A 22884-nucleotide genomic window follows, 5' to 3' on the forward strand; every position below is an offset into this window, starting at 1 on the left:
GTGTAGTAGATCATATGCTAGGTGTTATGCTTGGTCAGAGGGGGTGGTTGGGTCAAAAGCCAAAATGAAAGCATGTAAAGAGGCATTCACTTACAAGTGAAAAAAAGTATCTAATAGCCCTAAAAGAAAAATGATCTTCCTCTTCTTCTTCTCCTTTCTTCTCCTCTTCCTCCACCTCTACCTGTACTCATCTTTCGCCTTCCCTTCCCTCCCCCTCTGCTTCTTCCTTCTTCATCAGCAGTTGTATTTTTTCCTGCCAAACCATTGTATAGTATGCCCCTTAATATTCACCATTCATGTGTGTTTTTCAAATGTTTTAATCAGTAATTCCACAGTATTTCAGAGATGGTACCTTCTCCTTTACCATTCTGTGAGGAGAAAGAAACTCGGTGTGGTGCTTTATCAGCTCTTACCACAGGAAGTCTGTCTGCCTATCTATCTATCTATCTATCTATCTATCTATCTATCTATCTATCTATCTATCTATCCGTCCATCTACCGACCTATCATCTGTATGTATTCATTCATTCATTCATTCATTCATTCATTTATATTTTCTAAGGGACCAGGAATGAGGAAAATCCAATATCTTCTCTTTATTTAGCGAGAAAAATTAGTACTTTCCTTTTTGACTGATTACTTCAGTCTTATTTATTGCTCCAGGGATACAGCTCAATAAATTCACAGCACTAGATAACTATGAAGAAGTTTTTTTAGGAACTGAAAAGTGTTTCAAGTTTCCAGAAATACAGCCCCTTATATGTAATGGCATTCGAGCTCCTTAATCTGCTTCTAAGTGTTAATGGCTAAATCTGCTCCAGTATGTTGTAAAGAGAATATAGATGTCTGGAACCGAAGTCTTTCTTCCATTACTTGGACTCATTCTTCTTCTGAGAAGAATTGGTAATGAGTCTTGTTATATATATTTTTTCTTTCTTTTTCTCAGCTGTGAGGGATTTAGAACTTTCACTCCCTCGTGGGTCCCTATGTCATAGCATTGTGTTTCAGCTGATCAGGTGATCTCAAGTTAAGACACTATCTAATTGTGTTAGGATTTTTATTTAGGGGAAAGCAGTAGACTCATTAATGATAAATAACTATTATTGTCAAGTGTTGTGTGTGTGTGTGTGTGTGTGTGTGTAATTTCATCCTAACTTATTTTATAGTTAGCACTAACATTTTAACCCAATATGCCTTCTCTATTTTATTTAAATTTTTTAGTTACAGTTTTCCTTTCCCAAAAAACCTCTATATTTTCACAAGACTGATAGGGTTATTTATAACAGTGAGAACCTGAAAACAATTTAAATATTTATAATGGGGGTTTTAAAGCACATTTTGTTATCTTCATAAAATAGAATATTTTGTAGTCATTAAAAATAAGATAGGTCTATATTTATTGATAGGAAATAATGTTTATGACATAATGAGAGATAAAAGTTACAACAGTATACATTGTATGATGCCACATATAAAAATTTTATTTGTAAATCTACATCATATAGATAGATGTCAAGAAGATTTCCCCCCAAATGTTAATTATGATGAGCTTTAAGTGGTGGGATTTTGGGAAATTTTTACTGTGTGTTTTTATTACAATGACCATATATTTTTAAGAAAATAATTAAGCTTAAAAAAATGCTATGGTTTGATTACTTGTTAAAGGGAAAAAAGCATTTGTTTATATATTCTTTATTTTTATATCTTCTAGATTTCAAAACATCTTCTCATTTACGAGAAGGAAAGTTTGACTATTGTTTAATACTTTTGGGTTGTTTTTCTTTTTTGAAAATAACATATTAGTATTTTGTGACATATATGCTAAAATTAATGCAGGAACTATTGACAAGACATTATTGATCCCACTGGACATATTTTTAACTGACCCCACAGGACTTTTATTTTATTTTTAAAGGCATAGAGTTATTTGGCCCAGCTTAAATAGACTTCTCAGAATAGATGCTGAGGGGCATATTAAATTATTTATTCAGGTACCTCTGTTATTTTATAATTAGTAAAACAATTTAGCTTTAAATAAAATAGTAATTACTATTTTCCTTAGATTAAAACATTTCCATTAGTCATTATGTTTATTCCAAATGAAGTAGTATAAAAATATCTGTCAAGTAAATGCCATTGATTAGAAAATGGGTTTTAGTTTGGGATTCAGGGTTCAATGAAAACAGCAATAAGATCTAAGAAAAATTTCTAGCCTTTCCAAAAGTCCGATGAAAATACATTGATTGCAATAAGGCTGCACCAGCAACAGAAAGACCTGGTGTTCTGGCTTTGGCAGGCAATGTTATTGTCTGTACGTGGTACTGTTGTCTGTCCCTGTATTGGGCACACAGTAGTTGTTTAACGTTGTTGAGTGACACGCTGGTCAGAATACTTGATTTAGTCATGTTAATGTTGAGTGATTTAAAGAAAAGGGAAGATAGTTTTTTAGACAGAATGATTTTAGAACATGAGGACAAATGTAATAAAAATAAAACTGGTGGTGAAAAATTTGGGAACCCTAATATTGGTAATATAAATTTAGTTGTTTTGGATAATTACCATTTGTTTCTTGACTCTAAATCTGAATTAATTTCTTTTTGCAGGGTATTTTAAGTCTCGAATATTGTGTGGGAATTATTGGTGGCAAACCAAAACAGTCATATTACTTTGCTGGATTTCAAGGTTGGTGATTTAGTAAAGTATATTTCTTCATTGTTTTCTTTTGAAAGTCAGTAAGTTAATATCAGATCCTCTGGAAGCAGGATGATTAACAGAGCAAAATGAGTACCTTATAAATTCATCAGTCCTACCATAGCCACTCATTTGTCATTTGGTCCACAACATAATTGGATTCTGCAAAATGTATGTTTAATTTCTGTTATTGCATAAACAAGGCATAATTTATTGGTTTCACTAAACTTCAGAAGACATTGCTTTCACATTCTGGCAGTTGCTATTTACATATTTACTTTTTACCAGGGTTAGTGGTGCTAGTTGATGATAAAATGACAAGCAATATGTTCTTCCTGTCAAGATAAAGTAGTGCGATTCATTTTTCATGTGCAAACTGTAGAATATAATTGTGTGTTTGTGAAAGTAATTTTATCACCAAAAATTAAATGACAATCTCATCACTTTATAAAAATTCTGCTTATACAAGCATATTTGATTATGCAAAAGTTAATCTGTCCTGTGCAAACCTATGTTTCAGTCAATGAATATCAGTCTGGCAAGCTGTTACTCCCAGGTTTTTTTCAGCTATTCTACATAGAAATTGGATTGTAAGCAGTGTAATAATAAGGTGTTTTTTGAATTACTTGTCTTCTGTTTTGTCCTTGTAGATGACAGTTTGATTTACATGGATCCTCATTACTGCCAGTCTTTTGTAGATGTCAGCATAAAGGATTTCCCTCTTGAGGTACTATGGATTAAGAGCTGTTTTCTTACTATATGAAGCAAACTCTAATTATTTAGAGATGTACTAGGCAGCTAAGCTTTTATGGTATTACAATTACAGCTTAATAATACATATTTTACTAACTTATAAAACCATAACCCACACCATAGTCAAAGGTTAAATAATTTCTTACTGAATTTTAATTTATGATATACCTTTGTTTCCATTTATCTTTGTCTCTAACTTGTTAGACACCCTAGCCCTGCCACAATAATTGAGCAAGCCTCCAAGTGACTGTAAATATACAGCAGAACAGTACTGAAGCATAAAAATGTTAGGCATGTTTAAAACAAAGAAAGAAAAAAAAGGGGAAAAAAGGAAAAGAAGATGGTGGAGTAGGGTGAGAATGACAAGGTGACTTAAGGAGACTACCTGATAAATTATTTTGCTGAAGTCTAATAATTAAATCTTGGCCTCCAGTTTTCAAGAGCTTAGTTGGGCTTCTAATTTATGTTTTAGGTTTGATTTTGCAACAACTTTTTCTCTTTATGTTGGTCATTTTGTGATCCAGCACTTGAATTCAGAAAATCTGAGAGTGCATAAGTGAGACATGTAATTATACATTGTTTCAGATATATTTTTTCCCCCAGTTGATGCTTGTACAGACTTTTAAAATAATTTGAATCATTTGCGTGGCATGGATCACTAATTCCAAGGCTCCACAAGTGACAAATGTGGTTTAGTATTTCGTTTTATTTTATTTTTTTAAAAATATATTTTATTGATTTTTTACAAAGAGGAAGGGAGAGAGATAGAGAGTTAGAAACATCGATGAGAGAGAAACATCGATTAGCCGCCTCCTGCACATCTCCCACTGGGGATATGCCCGCAACCCAGGTAAAGGCCCTTGACCGGAATCGAACCCGGGACCTTTCAGTCCGCAGGCCGACGCTCTATCCACTGAGCCAAACCAGTTTCGTTTTAGTAATAACTTGCTAGCTAATGGTAATACCTGAAGATATTTAAGGAGAAGATTAAGAAAAACCGATCAACTGCAAGATTAAAACTGCAAGACCTTTAACTTTCAGTGATCAAAAAGACACATTATAAAACATTCTAGCACCCTTTGTAAACTGTTACCTCAACTGAAGTACAAGCCTCTTGAGGCCAGGTTTGCTTTCTGCTTTCTCCCTTCATAGTATATTGTATGTAAACCTTAATAAATATTCCTCGTGGATGGATTGGTACTGGGGGAGGCACTAGAGAATTGTGCTATGTGAAGCACATTGTAATTCTTTCCGCTGCGTTGTGGTCTTGTGACACTGAGAGGATGCTTAATTGTGGGTTCCCATGGTCAATGGTTAGTTCAGGGAAGAGTTTCAACTGTTGGGATGAGTGAGTGTGTGTGTGTGTGTGTGTGTGTGTGTGTGTGTGTATTTAATAAGTTAAGATTTCCTAAACCAGAGACTGTAGCTTCATGTTATACTTTTGGAATGACCAGTTCTAACTCTTATAAATACCAAACTCTTATTCTATTATTAAGAGAATATTCTATTCTCTTAATATTAATATTTTATTAATAAGGTAAGAAAAACCATATTAGTACAAATGTTAGTCTGTTTTAATTCCTGGGCCCTCAATTTCAAGTTTCCGGTTTTAGGTTCATACAGTGGTGACTAGTTTAATCTATCCTAGTAAGTTCAGAGAATACTGGCATTAAGGCTACTAGAATGATGTGTATGATTAGATAGGTGGATGAGTGAATTAATCACTCATGTACTCTTTATGAATTACACATGTGAACTGCAACTGGTAGGAGGAGCTTTTTAGTAAGTGTATTCTCTAGTTAACTAAGGAAGCGTCATATACATTACCAAAATAGCATAGTTATACATAAAAGCATTTGTTTCATTATTGTTTGTATGTTTAGGTAATAGAATCCACTATTCCAAATAATAAGCCTAGAACAGTGCCTGGCATTTAGTAGATGCCTAATAACTATTTGTTGAAGCAATGAATAAATATTGTTTTAAAAAAATTAAATAGCCCTAACCGGTTTGGCTCAGTGGATAGAGCATCGGCCTACGGACTGAAGGATCCCAGGTTCGATTCCAGTCAAGGGCATATTCCTTGGTTGCGGGCACATCCCCAGTAGGGGGTGTACTAGAGGCAGCTGATCGATGTTTCTCTCTCATCGATGTTCCTAACTCTCTATCCCTCTCCCTTCCTCTCTGTAAAAAATCAATAAAATATATTTAAAAATTAAATAAACGAGAATTGACTCACCCTGGACAGTTTTTTCAGAAACATTTTTCATTGTCACAGAATTGTATCAAGTGAACACTCCCTAAAATGTGTGTGCTACTCTTACCAATAGTCAGAATTTTAAAAATTAAAAAAAGAATAAGTGCATAGTTCAAAGAATTCTCATAAAATAAACATAGCCTTGCAATACGACTTGGTAAGATATTTTAAAATCTAACTTGTTCTGCAATAAACAGAAATGATTCTGAATTATAAATTAATAGTGATTTGACTTCGGAATCCTCTTGGGTGAACAAAAGAATATAATTTTACATTTAAGTGATGTAAAATGCTTCACTGTAATATGAGTCCTTGTACTCATATAGTAACACTCTATAGCAGTTTCAGTGATCAGAGATTTATATCAGTGTTTGTGGATGATTAGTTTTTGACAGATGTCAAAACAGCCATGAATAACAGTTTAGTGTTATTATCTATGATGATTGAAGCAATATTGTGAAATAGCACTAAGTCTATTCTGGTTTAATCTTATTGATTCTTACATAAAAACTTTAATTGCCCTAGCCAGTTTGGCTTAATGGATAGAGTGTTGGCCTGCAGACAGGGTCTTGGGTTCGATTCTGGTCAAGGGCACGTACCTTGGTTTCAGGCTCCTCCCCAGCCCAGGCCCTGGTCAGGGCTGGTGCAGGAGACAACCAATCTATGTATTTCTCTCGTATCGATGTTTCTATCTCTTTCCCTCTCTCTTCCACTCTCCCTAAAAATCAATGGAAAAATATCCTCGGGTGAGGATTAACAAAAGCAAAAACCAAACAACAAAAACTTTAATCAAAGCATTAATATAATGTAGGACGCTATTGTATATGAGTTAAAAAATATTTTTTTTTGAGCTTTGGTCAAACTTTGGTCTTTCTTCTTTATTCCCAAGTAGCAATAAACAAACAAACAAACCTTGATTATTATTGCATTTGACAGGAGCTGGGCAAATGACTATTTTTAGATACCTTGTATGTAGAGTAACTTTTTGTAAATATGACCTAGAACTTTCTGTGCCTTATATATCAATATAATCCTGTATATTGTTAACTAACAAGCTTTTACTTAGCTCTTCAGTGCCTTTCTAGATCTGTTTTTAATGTCTCCTTATAAATAAAACACATGAAACAATGTTAGAAGAAGTCCAACTAAGACAGTACTTGTGTTGACTAGTACCTTGGGGGTTCCAGTTTAGCTAGATTGGATCTCACTATATCAGTTAAGTGTTAGATAAGCATTGGGTAAAAGGCATAGTTTGGTCTGTATTTACTGCCATGACGTTGTATTTGAATCTTATATATGATTGAGCTATTCATAAGGGAAAAAAAGCAGCTTAAGTAGATACAAATGAAGAGGGAAAGAATAAGGGGATTTTGATTGATTTACCGGGAACATAGCAAATATGAAAGCCTGTATTTCCCCACATTTTGGGAGATGGTTTCAAGGTAAAATCCCTTAGTTTTAGGCATTAAATGTAGGAAAATTTTAATTTTATGAGTTCAGATTCAGCATAGATTGTTTCTTAATTGAGCTTATCCTTTAAATAAAAAATATAAAATATACAACAAAGAATTTCCATCCCTGTGTCCCATCTGCCCAGTTTTCTTCCTCTCACTTCAGCATGGTAATTTTTTATATGTCTTATATAATTTATTTATGCACATACAAATAACTATGAATATGTATTTTTGTGGCCTTCCTTTTGTCCAGAAACATCTTTTAAAATATATACAACAACTAAAAGGAGTTGGTGGCATCAGTGATTTTTAAGAACAAGAGCATTTAAGCAGTTTAAAAAAAATTTTTTTAAACCATGTACCAGAATGTGGTGAAGAAAAAGATTAGAATGATTAGCTTTATATTCTGTCCCTTTCCTACTTTTGTATTCTCCACTGATAGCCGAATCCCATTAGCGAGGGTAGAGAGGCTAGAGCAGCCTCCCCAGCCCACTGACATCTGTGGCGCAGTGACCACTCAGAAAAGTGAATTAAAGGGACAGGAGGACTGGTAAGAAGGAGGCAGGGGCCATAATAGAACAGTTTTCACCTGTGCCTTTTATGGGACTAAACAAGAACTTAAGTCAAGTAGAAGAGTGGGTTGGAAGAATGTACAATTATGTACTAATTGTGTCAATTGCTAAAACTCTTAAGTTGACCTCTTTTCATATCACCGTGGAACATTTTTAAAAATTAAATTTATTGGCATGACATTGGTTAATAAGATCATATAGGTTTCAAATGTACAATTCTAGGATACATCATGTGTATATTGCATTGCGTGCCCACCACTATGGAACATTCACGAGTCTATGTATTTGTTGAAAAAGTCTTGATTTCCTTATTCAAAGGTTTATAAACATTAAAAAACTCTAACAAAACAGGTTTAATTGCACTTCAATAGAAATGGCCAACTTGATTCTAAACCTTGTATTAGCTTCTATCATTTTCAGTGGCACATTTTTCTTCCCTTTCACAATTGTTAGAAATGCATACCACTTTGACACTCTTTCTTTTGCTGAATGGCACTAATGTCACATAAGGTGGAGATTTGGTGAATTGAATATACACAGTGTTGGCTCATATTTTACAGCTTTGGAGAATAGGGAGGACTCTTTGCATTGGATAGACTAAAACACCATTTGAGAAGCATATTTAAGTTTTGAGAAAAGCCAGATAGCAAATTTTAAATTAGTAATATTCTTGTATGTACAAAGTCCATCAAATAAAAGTAAATTAATCCTAAAGAATTTTTAAAATTACAGACATTCCACTGCCCTTCTCCCAAAAAGATGTCATTTCGAAAGATGGATCCTAGCTGTACAATAGGATTCTACTGTCGAAACGTTCAGGACTTCAAACGAGCTTCTGAAGAAATCACTAAGGTATTTTTATTTAAAATATTATAATAGCTTTTGTAAATGACCTAATTTTTATTTGAGATAGTATGTGAAAAGACAAAAATCTGTAAATTATGACACTTTTGTAAAATTGCCTCTCAAATGTTAATGTTATTAGGAATATTGAACTAGAAAATAAAACTGGGGATTCCTAGCCTTTGATAAAGGGGAAACCTAGTGAACAGTAGAAAGTATTGATTGCTCCACTAGGTGGCACTGTTGAAGTAAAAATCCCTTTGCAAATGGATTAGGTTGTCTGTGCAAGCAATTAGGTTATATTTTATTTGAAGAGGATTTTAAAAGGGCAATACCTTAGGGGGTAGAAAAAAATTAATGAAGTATTTGATCAAGCCAAATTGTGCATTATTTCTTGTTAGTCCAAGTGCTTCTTTGGTTTTTTTAAAAAGAGAAATGGTATTTTTGGATTTCTCCAAACTGCTTTATCAAATGAGCTGTGTTGTTACCTTCCAATAAGCTTGTCTAATCTGATCTATTCGACTTATAGGATCTTTGCAATAGGTTTATTTAACTCCTTCTCATTACCTTTAAACTTCTGCATTTTTCTGGTCCTTGAGTACAGTACTGCTAACATTAATAGAGCCTCATGGATTGTCTATATTTAGTACTTGGGGAAACAAAAAAGCTTACTTATTGGGGAAATAAGCATAACCGTTTATTACTATCAATAGCTATAGCTTATCAGTTTATGGGTAAGTAATACTAGAATCACTTTTGGGAATTCTTAACTTGAGCTCAGATAAAGTAATACCTTATTACTGCTTGACTTACAGTTAATTTTTTTAGGAAAATAGACATAGTGGGTTGAAATTTTATTTTTATCCTGTAAAAATAAAATGAAAACATTAAATAAAAGGTTTCATATAAGTTAGGTTTACTTTTCTTGACCTGCCATGTAAAAGAGGAAATCTAACAAAACCATGACAGAAAAATGAATGAGGAGAGAAAATGAGATATGTGAGAACCTCTTCTTATTCTTCATTTCTCATAGTTGTCGCCTTTTTACTCTCCGTTTTCAACCTGGAAGGCCAAGTGAACTTAACAAAATATGTATTCTACATTTTCCCCTTTTTTATTACTTGAAATTTGTAATATTTGTGTATTTTAGTTTGACAATTCTCTATATTTATGAAGTATTGTATATGTGCTAAAATATTCAAATTCAGATGATATTATAATACAGATTAATACTAATGAACATAATCCACTAAAAAGTTCCATTTCTCTTAATTTTTTTTCTACCCAGGTTAAAACAAGTCAGTTTAGAATAATAAAGCAAACCAAATTATTATTACTAAGTTGAAAAACAAGATTCACAAATGGATTTCATGTTGATATTTTCTCATTAAAAATAGATGGTTTTGTGGTTTTATACTGATAGTTATTAGGATTTTTACATTGGAAAAATACTTAGAAATAATTTCTCTTAATGCATCAGAGTAATGTACAATATTGAGGCAAAGAAAAAACATTGAAATATTCAGAAGTACTGAGAATTTTGCTAGTCATTTAACTTTGCTTTAATAATAGTATTATTCTTAAGTTAATAGCTTTTTGTAGCAGTATCAAAAACTCACTTTGTCAATTAATAATTTGATTATTTACTTTTGATTGGAAGGTTATAAGTTAAGTAGTTTTCCTTTTCTTCCTAAAAATTGATTTTGGCATTTTTAGTAAAAAAGCTGTTTTTTTTCTTTTTAAAAATAAAAACAACCTAAAATTATTTTTTCTAGATAGGATGTATTTTGAGTCTAAACTATAATGTTGAATTTGTAGTGCTATATAAATGAAGATTCTAAGGCTTTAACTACATGATTTAAAAAATGGTATAGAAATTATTAAATTAATTCTATGTTTAGAGAGTTCAGTTCAGCAAGTGTCTGAGTAACTATTACATTGAAAGCATAAAATGACCACGACATAATTCCTGCTTTTGAACAGGTATAAGGCTTCTGCCCTAAAGTAGCATTTATAGTTCAGGAGGGGGAATAGACATATGTTACATTGAATATTATAAGCGTCCATACAGAAATAGAAATAAATGGATAGGGAAGAAAGGGTGTTGAATTGAGAGCGATGTCTCATTCAACTCAAAGTTCTTTATTGTGATGGTGATATTTAATTTGGAACGTGAAAGTTCAGGCTTAATTTCTGTTGGCTTAGGGAGAAGGAAGGGTTGATAAGGATGTGAAACATTGGAAATTCCCACAGACTACTTGGTATGATCACTTAGGAGGACATTTGACAATTCTGGCAAACCTAAAAATATGTATACCGTTAGACACAGAAACTCCACTCTAACGTATCTAGTGTACCTAATATAATCCTAACTAAAGTGTTCCAAATGCACAAAGTGTTCCTATTTTTCTTTAGGGCTATTTGTTTCAAGCAGAGGAAATAACAAGAGGAAAGGTATTGGAAAAGGAAATTGTAGAGCTTGTCACGGGAATGGCAAATAGTCTAATTGGTAGGTGCCAAGGATACCTATAGGGCAGGACTGTCTTCTGGCTGCCTGAATCTGTATGGGTGTGGCCTGGGAGATTTCTCCATTTCTAACAAGTCTTCCACATAATCTTGCACATCAAATCCAAGGGCCACTGGTGTAAGACAGTGCAACCCCAAGTGTGATACTTGATTATTTTAGGTGGCACTGGAACAAATATTTTAACACTAGCATAAATATTTTAATACTTATGTATTTATTTATATTCATATTAGAAAAATATAACCAGAATATCAAACATGTGATTTCCTATTTATTATTGATTTTAGAAGGCTATTTAAGTTTGAAATGATGGAAAGAGAAATCTTAATGATAATAGAGATGGGATACACAACAAAAATAAAGGTATACAAATGTCCAAGTCTGTACTTGGCAAATATGTTGATTTTATTAATTTCAAGCATATAGAGATACAGAGAATAACATAATAATACCCATGTGCTACCACTGAGCTTAAGAAAAAAAAAAATTACATGTATAATTGGAATGTGTTATCCATCCCCAATCTTTTTTTTTTTTTTTAATATATTTTATTGATTTTTTACAGAGAGGAAGGGAGAGAGATAGAGAGTTAGAAACATCGATGAGAGAGAAACATCGATCAGCTGCCTCCTGCACATCTCCCACTGGGGATGTGCCCGCAACCCAGGTACATGCCCTTGACCGGAATCGAACCTGGGACCTTTCAGTCCGCAGGCCAATGCTCTATCCACTGAGCCAAACCAGTTTTGGCTCCATCCCCAATCTTATTCATGGCCTTTCTTCACAGTAGTAACAGCTATCCTAAATTTTATATACTTGTAGCTTATGTAACCATAAACAGCATAACTTATTTGAGATATTATGAAACTTTTCATTAATGATATCCAATATAATAAAAGGCTAATATGCAAATTGACCGAACGGCAGAATGGCTGGTTGCTATGACATGCACTGCCCACCAGGGGAGAGACGCTCAACGTAGGAGCTGCCCCCTGGTGGTCAGTGCACTCCCACAGGGGGAGTGCCACTCAGCCAGAAGCCAGGCTCATGGCTGGCGAGTGCAGCGGCAGTGGCAGGGGCCTCTCCTGCCTCCATGGCAGTGCAAAAGATGTCTGCCTGCCGGCTTAGGCCTGCTCCCTGTGGGGAACGGGCCTAAGCCATCAGTCAGACATCCCTCGAGGGCTCCCAGATTGGGAGAGGGCGCAGGCCGGGCTGAGTGATCCCCCTGGGTGCATGAATTTTATGCACCGGGCCTCTAGTATTCATATAAAAATGTATATATCCACTGCAACTAGTGTTTTCGTGTAATAGTGACCTATAGGTTATCTATTTCTATACATGTTGGTCTAGCTTATTCATTTAACCTGCTGAATAGTGAGTAGTACATTCTATAAAACTAGGGTATACTACTTTTAACTTAAACTTTCTTTCATTGTTGGTTATTCAGCTGATTTTATTTTCTAATGACAAATCCTTTATAATAAAAGGCTAATATGCAAATTGACTGATTGGCAGAACGACTGGTTGCTATGATGTGCACTGACCACCAGGGGGCAGTGCTCAATGCAGGAGCTGCCCCCTGGTGATCAGTGCGCTCCCAGAAGCCCTGAGCTGGGCTCACGGCTGGCAAGTGCAGACTCGGTGGTGGGAGCGAGCCTCTCCCGTCTCCGCGGCAGCACTGAGGATGTCCTACTGACGCCTTAGGTTAATATCATCTCCACTTTTCATTTCCTTAAGCTGCCAGTCAGACATCGCCCGAGTGCTCCCAGACTGTGAGAGGGCGCAGGCCAGGCTGAGGGATGCCCCCCTACCCTGAGTACACAAATTTTCGTGCACTGGGCCTCTAGTAATGTATATAAGAATACTTAAAATGACCCCAAGTTCTTATCTAAATGGAATCACCCACTCAGCCCCATGACCTCTCTGACCTCACCCCTTAGCACTCTTTCCCTAGCTTACTCAAGACCAATCACATAATTTCCTCCTGGAAAATCCTGGTTGACTTCTGTTTCAAGGATTCTGTTTGTTTCCTGGACCTTCAGTCTCTTCCTGCAATTATTCCCCTGATTCTCTCTCCTTTTCTTCTTTCAGGTCTTTACTCAAGTGTCACTTTCTTAGGCCTTCCCTGTCCACCCTTAATGCACTTGTTATTATCCCCTCCCCTCCATTTTATTTTTCTCTTTAGGGTGTTTATTTAAGTGCATGCATGCACACACACGTATATATCCTGCTATATCATATATAAACACATTATGCTTATTTAACTTATCACCTCTCTACTCCACTGAAATGTAATCTTGACAAGGGCAGGGATACTTGTTGGTTTTGTTTATTATTGTGTCTCCAGTGATTAGAGCTGCCTGTCACATTGTAGGAGTTCAATAAATACTTGTTGAATGAAGGAGTGGATTAAAGAGACTTTGTCATAAATTTGTCTTATTTATAAATTACCATGGAGTTCAGTGATTGAATTATAGCAGATCTAGTATATTTTCATCTGTTTCTGTTATTGTAATTTCCTTAAGTTGCCAGGACTTTATAATAGTGCATTTACTTTATACATAACTCAATATCTGTTTGGGACAAAAAAATTATCTTTATAAATATAATAAATGCTTGTATTTTTTAAAAAGTGAAATTATAATAAAAAGCTTATGCTGAAAAATAGGAGTCCCTTGCTATCTTATTCCTCACTCCACAGAGTACCTCCTCAGAGGTAGTCATTTTTAACTCTTCTAGCTATTTGTTTATTTAAGAGGTTTTCACCTCTACATTTCTAAGTAATGTGTTTATTCTGCCTTTTTTTGGATAATCCATTTTAGACATTACCTATTAGTTTCTTGTTAATAGTACTTGAGGATTTAGCTATTCTCACATCCCTTAACCCATTTCTCTTTCTCTCAGCTGTACACCTTCCACAGATTTTGGTTAAATCACTAGTCAGTGTTCACATTTTTATGCTTCCATAATATTGTTTGCTAATCACATGATGTGCAATGATTACATTTCTTTTTTTCTTGTGCCTTCATTTTCTTGGAGTTAATACTATCCCCACTTTTCATTTCCTTAGTTTGCTTTGTACCTATTGAAAAATTTTATGAATGTTGACTCATATCTGTTAAATATCTAGCAGCAAATTTTTCATAAATACAAATGTAAGAAAATCTGTTTTTTTCTCCTTTTCTGGAGATTTCCTCTCTGTTTTCTGTCCCCTCTAGCCTTAACTGCTCTCTAGACCTGATGCAGAGTTGTTCATTTGGAACTTCTTAATGCTACTTTGCTGACTTGGATCCCCTGTCTTCTAAATCTCTCTTTAGTTTATTTTCTTGTTTTGCTGAAGCATAGATTCTATACCTTCCTAAATGAAGGGTACCTAGACAGTAAAGTTTTGAATTCTTGCATGTCTGACTATCTTTATTCTATCTATAAATTTATTGATAATTTGACTTGGTAGAGAATTCTAGACTAAAAATAATTCCCATCCACGAACTTTGGAGACATTGCTCTACTCCCTACTAACATCCAGTGTTGTTGTTGAGAAGTTTGATATCATTCTGAATTCTTTTCCTCTAAAGTAAACTTTTTCTCTCTCTAAAAGTTATTGTGTTTGATTCCCAGCACTACCACTCCATTGCTGTGTACCCTTAGCCACATTGCTTAACTTCTCTGAGCATTAGTTTTCTCATGAAATGAAAATAATAATGGCTACCTCTCTCTGTAGCATCATTATGAAGATTAAACAGTTCACTAAGGTGAATGATTAAACAATTCACTAGGCAAATAATTTATAGTAGGTATGATATAAAGTATTAGCTATTGTTACTTGTAGCTAGTATTTGACACTTCATTATGTGCCTTGGTTTACATTCTTTTTCATCAATTGCCCAGTTTCCTTCCATTCTGGGAAATTTTTTGAGAAAAAAAACAACAATAACACAAACCCACATTATTTCTTCTCTTTTGTTTTCTTCATTCTTTATTTCTGGAACTCTTATTATACAGTTGTTGGACCTTTTGAATTGTTCCTCTAATTTTCCTTTTCCTTCTATTTTCCATGTCTTTATCATTTTTATACTGGGATATTTCCTCTACTTTATCTTCTAACTCTTCTATTGTTCTTAAATTTCAATTACAATATTTACATTTCTAGGAGTTATTTTATTTTTCTATTATTCCTTTTTCATAACATTCTCTCTCCTTTTTTCATTATATGAATGTAGTTTTCTTTTCTCCTCAAGGAAGTTAATTAGGGTAATTTTGAAGTTTTCTTGTCTTTCTTTTGCTGTGTATGATTTATTACATACTCTTTGTTTTGTTTTATTTTTTTGTTTTTTGCTTTAATCTTCTAGTTTTCCACTGGCTGCTTTCCCCCAAATGACTGGTGATCTTCAGTGTCTGTTTATATTTGAGTAAGGGACTAAAAAGCTGAGTGGAGGTTCTGTGTGTTTGAGCATGGCTTTTTCGCTGGTGACCTTCATCCTAGGGTAATTGGGTGATAAACCTGCCTTTTTATTGGGTGACTCCCCTCCCCCATATGTTGGTAAGTGGTTATCTTTTCTCTAGAGTGGTTTTATTTTTTTTCAGAGAAGAGTTCTGCCATCTGCCTGTAGAATATATGTTGCCTACAGTGCTCCAGGAGCAGGAAGTGAAGGATGCCAGGGCCCTACAGTTCAGTATTTTAGACTGTCACTAAATTCCTCAGCTTCTGTAGTCATCACTGTGCCTGGTGTACTAGAGTTTATGGCTTTATTTGTTTTTTCCAAAGAATAAATCTTTATTTTCCTATGTGTGGGGTGGCTGGTGGGGGGCTAAAGAGGGATAGTTGTTACAAGAAATGACCTGGGAATCGAGTCTATATGCAGGCTTTCAATCACTTTCCCTTTCAGTTTTGTGTCTCACCCTGTTTTTGTGCCTTTATATATTATTCCTCTCCAAGTTCTGCAAGGTGAACTTGCTCACCTTTCATAGATATTCTTCCAACACATACCTCTCCCAGCCCCTGAGCTTAGACTGTATCTTCTCTGCTCTGCTGAATGTAAGGGCCTGATGTTGATTGTTTTTGTCTTATCTCACACCTCCTTTTCTTCTTTACCTTCTTACTTGTTCTAAGCCTAATGGTTGTTATCAAATAAAACACTCCTGTGAGAAACTTACTACCTAGAAATGCTGCTATTTAAGGCCAGAAAATCTCAAATGAAAATGTGAGTATCAGGAAACTAATCATTTGATTATAGAATGAATATCAACACAAGAAAAAAATATTTGCCCATGGCCAGTTGTTCTCTAACTACAAAACAAAATTTATAATACAGCCTTTGAATTCCAGACACCTAATCTGGAATTCTTCAACCCAAAGCTAACATTTGTTGAATCCTTGCCATATGTCACCAACTATGCTAACTAAGCACAATATATACATTTTCTCATTTAATCTACACAAACCTTCTGAGGTAAGTAGTATCTCCATTTTACAGATGAGTAATCTTACACTTACAAAGGTTCAGTAACTTTCAGAAAGGTCACAACTAATAAATGGTAGTGCTAAGATTCACACCTCAGACATTTAACTTGAGAGCATGTGCTTATAAGCACTATTCTGTACCGTCTCCCATTTATACATCAATCCATGGTCTAGACCAGTGATGGCGAACCTTTTGAGCTCAGCGTGTCAGCATTTTGAAAAACTCTAACTTAACTCTGGTGCCGTGTCACATATAGAAATTTTTTGATATTTGCAACCATAGTAAAACAAAGACTTATATTTTTGATATTTATTTTATATATTTAAATGCCATTTAACAAAGAAAAATCAACCAAAAAAAATGAGTTCGCATGTCACCTCTGCCACATGTGTCATAGGTTCACCATCACTGGTCTAGACAGTTGGCTCTCTCATCTTTATTTCAGGTAATGGTGAACCAATTATTTTCCTTGGGAATCTTTTCCATTTTGGACAGAACCTTATCATTAAAGAAGCTTCCCCACATTCAGCTGGAATCAGTCTGCACATAGCGTTTACTCCTTTGTCTCATTGAGTAAAAGAATAAGCTTGCTTCCTCTTCTAGGGCAAACAGTCCCATTTTCTCCAATGGTGCACAATTTCCCATACCCATCACTATTTTGCTAAAATGTATTTTTCAAAACACTTTAGTGTTTTACGTTTATTATGTTCATGATTATATTTCTCCTTCCTCTAATCTCTATTTTCCAGGTGAAATCTGGGAGATATATTTTTTTATATGGATCTTTTTTTACCTTTGGGATTTAATGATAGGAACTCTGATTTCTTTTAAAATCTTCAAGGGCTTCTAATTTAGTTGGGAAGACATGAAATGGATAATAAAACGACTGAATAAAAGTATACTTAATGCCAGAAGACTAATATGGTAATAATGCCAGTAATAATAGCCAACACATATGATGCCAGACAATCTTCTAATTATTTTACAAATATTACTAATTTAATCCTCACAACAACACTGTGAAATAGATGTTATAATACTGACAGTTTACAATAAGAAAAATGAGACAGTTTGGTTGAGTAACTTGTCCAGGATGACACAACTCATAAGTATCAGCCAGGTTTCTACTGAGACTGTCCAAGACTCGTGGTCCATGTTTGTAATCCTTACCTGATACTAGTCAGCTCTGTGAGGCTTGCAGAAAGGAGTATTCAGTGTGGATCGAGATACTTACGGGACTTGGGCTGAAACTAAAGACTGATAGTTTCTTTATCAGAAAAAAAGTATTGGAGATGGCTAGAGGACAGAAGCATCTTGAGCAGAATCATTAGGGTAGAATGTTATGGGATGTTTATGCTAGACGTTTAATGTTCAAGGGATTTGAGGAATTGGGAGGAAGGAAAATTACTTTGACATTCTAAATATATATTGTCGTAGATGCAAAAACACAATAGACAGCCTCAGTTAAGGTAAAGATTGACCTTTGTCAGGGAAGATATCGGCCTAGGATAGGACATGACTACCCACCATAAGCTGCCTATAGTTAAAAAAGTTTTAATTTCAGCCCATCCTTTGTGGTTGCAAGGCTGCTATGCAGGCCTTCCATGATCTAGTCAGGTTAGCATGTGACCCCTTTTCATCCACACAATGGTTATAATAGAACCAGACCACTTAAGCTTAAATTCTGGCTCTGTCATTTACTAACTGTGTGAACATAACAAGTCACTTAACCCCTCAATATTTCAGTTCCCTCATCTGTAAAACATGGATGATAATAAAAGCTAATAGTGAAGTGGTTGAAACTCAGTAGATAATATTTTTAAGAGAGAAGATAGAATATTTAGAGGAGATAAAGGATCAATAATTGATTAATATTTACATGCAGGAAGTGAAGTCAGTGAAGGAGATAAAGAAGAAATAGTCCAGAAAATAGGAGAAACAGGAAAGCAAAATATTACAGAAATCAAGGGAAGTATTTTAAGAAAGAAATGATCAGAAGTGTTGATTGCTATAGAAATATCAAGAGAATAGGAACTAATAAAAGGCCTTTTTATTTGAGAACTAGAAGAGAATTTTCAGAACAGTGAGGGTTAAAAGTTGGGTTAGAGCGATTTAAGATTGAATAGTAAGGAGAGAGTGTGGAGTTAACATCACGTACACATTTAACTTCAACTCAACTACACAAGCTCGTAATAAAACGTTATTTTTCCGTGTACTCTTTATTATATACTGTACATTACTATATACTGTACTATTCATTTATACATGGTCCTGAACAGGGCTGTATATACAACATTATGCATAACAACCTTTTTAAACAATTTGAAGGCGTATGGAAGTTAATTTTGACTGTATTGATTTTGACTATTTGATTTTCCTATTATGGGCTGACTTTAGAATTAAACCCTACATTAAGTGTAGCTCCACTGTGGTGAATACAGACCACATAGGTATAGACTGCTCTGTCCTGGGTGTAGTTTTACATGTGTGCTGGCAGAGACTAGTGGAAAGGTTTCAGCCTGGGGACAAGTGGTCATCTCCTGGTCTATTTCTGTTCTTACAACTACTGGCATTATGATGGAAGAAATTGCTTAACTTCTGTCCGTTAGCTTTCTCCTCTGTAATTCTGAAACCTGTCAAGTTAGTACATAGGGAAAGTGTGATAAAATATTTGACCTTCTGAAAAGAAATCTATGATTTGCCTTTTAGATAATAAAGCTGTTTCCTGTATCTTTGGCTATATTATTAAAATGTATTTCATATTAACTCTCTCATTGAAATAGTTTTAACTTAGTATTGTTCTGTATGCCAGGGATACATATTTATTTTAGCCATGTTTCAAGAGAATCTATAAATGTAACATATAAGAATTTGACTAACCTTTGATTTAATATTGGCATTTGATAGAATTTGGTTTTTATCCCAGAAATTATCCTTTAAGAACAAATTATATTAAATTGATCATGATAAATGATGTACAAGGTGGGGCAAAAGCAGGCTTACAGTTGTGAGTACATGAAACAGAGTTTACTCTTGTATAATTATTTACTAATTATTGTATTATTTTCCATATGAGCAACTGTAAGCCTACTTTTGCACCACCCTGTATAAGTGCTCTTGGTATTATTTCCAGCATTCTCTGTGACTCACATACACTTTTTGAAATCTTCCTTCTAGTTCCAGGTTACCTATAGAAAAATTGGTTTCTATCAAAACATCATTCAAACTTTTAAATTTATTTTTTAAATGAAAATTGTTTATACTTTTTTAATAGAACTTGTTTAACAGAAAGATTTAAAATAGTTTAGAATGTGTTGCTGGCTTGTCAACGAATACCAAATGGATAGAGTTGCCGTTGTCCAGGTATTGCTTTTTTCACTTCAGAATTATCTAGTGTAACTCTAGAAGGTAATATGTAAAGTGTGGATTATCACTATGTAGATTACTATTTTTTATGTTGACTAGATTTTTGCTGAAATATTTTTTCAAATATAGTGATCTTTAGAAGGACCAAACTTAATTTTTTAAAATAAGTTTTTATTTTTAATTTTGGTCATCTTAACAATGTTCTGAGATAAGGAGCTTGGATACCTGTTTTATAGATGATACTCAGGTAGAGTGATTTGTTGAAGATCCCATCAAGGTAAGTTGTAGAACTGAGATTAGAATGAACCTTCTGACTTAGGTTAATGCTTCTTTTTCTGGTATCAAGCAATCTTTCACAATATTGACTATAGTCCATGAATCCATTTTGTGTCATTGTCTACTGCTACTAAAAGGAGATAAATATTAACACTTTAGAGTGAGCCTTCCAACTAATGTGACCAGAAGACTTACTTTCTTGGGGGTAGGGAGATGGTACTTCATTTTTGAAGGCAAGTCCCAATGGAGAAGCAGTTATTTAGCTATAAATAAACAATATAAAGTTGTCTTTTAGCCAGAACATTAAAGCATTGGCACTGAATAAATATAAATGAGAAAAGTTAATGAGAGATTTGGGGCTAAAACATCAGATTTTGTCATGGGGTGCTACTGTGCACTGTTGGATAAATAATTCTTCTGTACTTTCTGTTACAGATGCTGAAAATTTCTTCTAAAGAGAAATATCCCTTATTTACTTTTGTAAATGGTCATTCCAGAGACTATGATTTTACATCTCCTACAACCAATAAGGAAGACATTTTCTCAGAGGATGAAAATAAAAGATTAAAAAGATTTAGCACAGAAGAGTTTGTCTTGCTTTAAAAGATAAGAAGAACTCTTTGAAGGGGAAAATGAAGAGAAACAAGTATACAAGAAACTGGTTTATTTTCACAAATATCTTAATTTTATATGTTCTTTAAAAAAAGAACAGTTGGAAATATACAAGTTTTAAAGATATTTTTCTGAGAGAGAAATGATTTATGAGTCTTGGTTTCTAATAAATAATAAGTGACTCTGGTTGCATCACTATTCTGCTGAGACCTAATTATGCCACCTTAACTTCCAAGCCTTCCAGTGTTTGAATTCTCCCACCTGAGGCCACCAGTTCCCTGAAGGTTTTGTGATATAGGCCCCACATTGGGATTCCCAAATAGTTTCAAAAGCTTCAGTTTATACTAATGACCAGAAGAACAAGAGAATGCATCTCCTGATATTAATGCAACCATATTGGATGTATATTGCTACATGAAATAGCAATTGTTAGCTGTTAGTATATGCATACAATTATATAAGCAGAATTGTGAGTTTAGGTAATATTTAGTAATATGATTTTATAATGGCTTCTCGTTTTTCTTGCTGTTGAGCTTTCTTTGAGGAGTAAACATAAAGTATTGGTTTTTCCCACAAACTTAAAGGTTATGTTACTCACAATAATGGCACCTAGTCAGATCAGATAAAGGCAATTTTAAGATAGAAATAGTATTTGTTTCTTACCTCAAAAATTAAATTTTATGGGGAACTCTATTTACTGTGTAGTTTTGAAATCTAAAGATAAGTACCAAGAAAGATATCAACAGATGCTCCTCTATGTGATTTTTGTTATTTGTATAAATCAGTGTAGTGGTGTTTAGTAAATCTGCCTTAAGTGTGTTATGTGTTATTTAAAGGCCAATTTGTGATATAAAAGTACAAGAGTTATTATTGAGCCAGGATTATAAATAACTACTTTAATAAAGATGTGATAACATAAAATGCCTTTGTTTTGGTTTTAATGGGATTCTTTTAATCCTTTCATTTGAAAAATCATTGTCTCTACTAATGAATTCTCTTCACAATAAGGCAAATAATATTGTTGCTCTGAAAGCAAAATATTAACTTATTTTATGGAGCTTCTATGTTTCATTGTGGAAAGGTGACTTATCTGTGGAAATTGTGCATCATTCAAAGTCATTGATTTCTCCCATCAGAAAGCCTATTTGTTAGGTTTGGAGTTGCATGCAAAATGGAAACAGAAGGTGGGCAGATTGCTTTCGTATGCCTGATGAGAGAAATCAGGTTTGGCATTTCCCAGTGAGGATAGTTTATTGAATTGAAATAAATAGCTTAAAATCTAAAATTTTTCTTTTCCCTAGATAAGATTTGGACACATGAAGTCCAGTACTAATTTTCCTAGAGGGTCAAAGCAGCACAGGAACAAGAAGCCAGTTGTATGCCTGATTTTATACGCTGCAGTCCTCCCATCTAAATTATTGCAATTTGTTGTTCCTGCATGCCTGCAGAATTCACAGGAGTCTACAAGCACATCGAATAAGAGCACCCATACCTTCCAGTGAATCAGAGCTAATTGTAAGTGTTCTTTTACAAGAACTCTGGAAAAGCTGTGAATTATATAACACTAGAGGCCCGATGCATGAAAATTCATGCACTGGAGGGGTAGTCCCTCAGCCTGGCCTGCCCCCTTTCACAGTCTGGGAGCCCTCAGGGGCGGGAGGCAACCCAGCGATCAGGGGAAGGTGACGCCCCATCACACCTTTGCTGCTGCCACTGCTGGCAGCGCAAGCCTCAGCCAGCCCTGGTCACCTGAGCCTTGGGCAGCCCTGGGCAGCTGGGCAGCCGCCATCTGAGGCTTGCCTGCACCTCATGCTGGCCCTGGATGGCTGGGGGACTGAGGGGGCTGGGGGACTCTGGAGGAAGGCGTGCGGAGCAGCCAGGCCCCCCTGGGGGTGGGCCCAGCCTTGCCACGTGCCTGCCACCCCGGTGCCGCCATCTTGTGGCTGTGGGCACTGCCATCTTTGAGGGCATGCCAGTCAATTAGCATATTCCCTCCTTATTGGCTGTGGGTGCCACCATCTTTGAGTGTAGGGCAGTCAATTAGCATATTCCTCCTTATTGGCTGTGGGCA

At 34.9% G+C, this 22884-nt stretch overlaps 1 protein-coding gene across 2 annotated transcripts in view; it reads left to right on the forward strand.

Annotated features, from left to right (window-relative positions):
• The window catches only part of ATG4C (autophagy related 4C cysteine peptidase), an 80172-nt gene extending 58453 nt beyond the window's left edge, over positions 1-21719 (forward strand). For both annotated transcript variants that reach the window (XM_070405271.1, XM_070405270.1), the window contains 4 exons: positions 2604-2682; positions 3342-3418; positions 8460-8579; positions 20637-21719. In XM_070405271.1, the coding sequence (XP_070261372.1) occupies positions 2604-2682; positions 3342-3418; positions 8460-8579; positions 20637-20804 (444 nt within the window). In that variant the 3' untranslated portion in view covers positions 20805-21719. The remainder of the gene's footprint in view (positions 1-2603; positions 2683-3341; positions 3419-8459; positions 8580-20636) is intronic.
• The last annotated feature ends 1165 nt before the right edge of the window (positions 21720-22884 follow it).

This window comes from Myotis yumanensis, unplaced genomic scaffold, assembly GCF_028538775.1.
Source record: "Myotis yumanensis isolate MYYU_CA2020_CCGP unplaced genomic scaffold, mMyoYum1.0.hap1 SCAF_2, whole genome shotgun sequence".
Taxonomy (NCBI): domain Eukaryota; kingdom Metazoa; phylum Chordata; class Mammalia; order Chiroptera; family Vespertilionidae; genus Myotis; species Myotis yumanensis.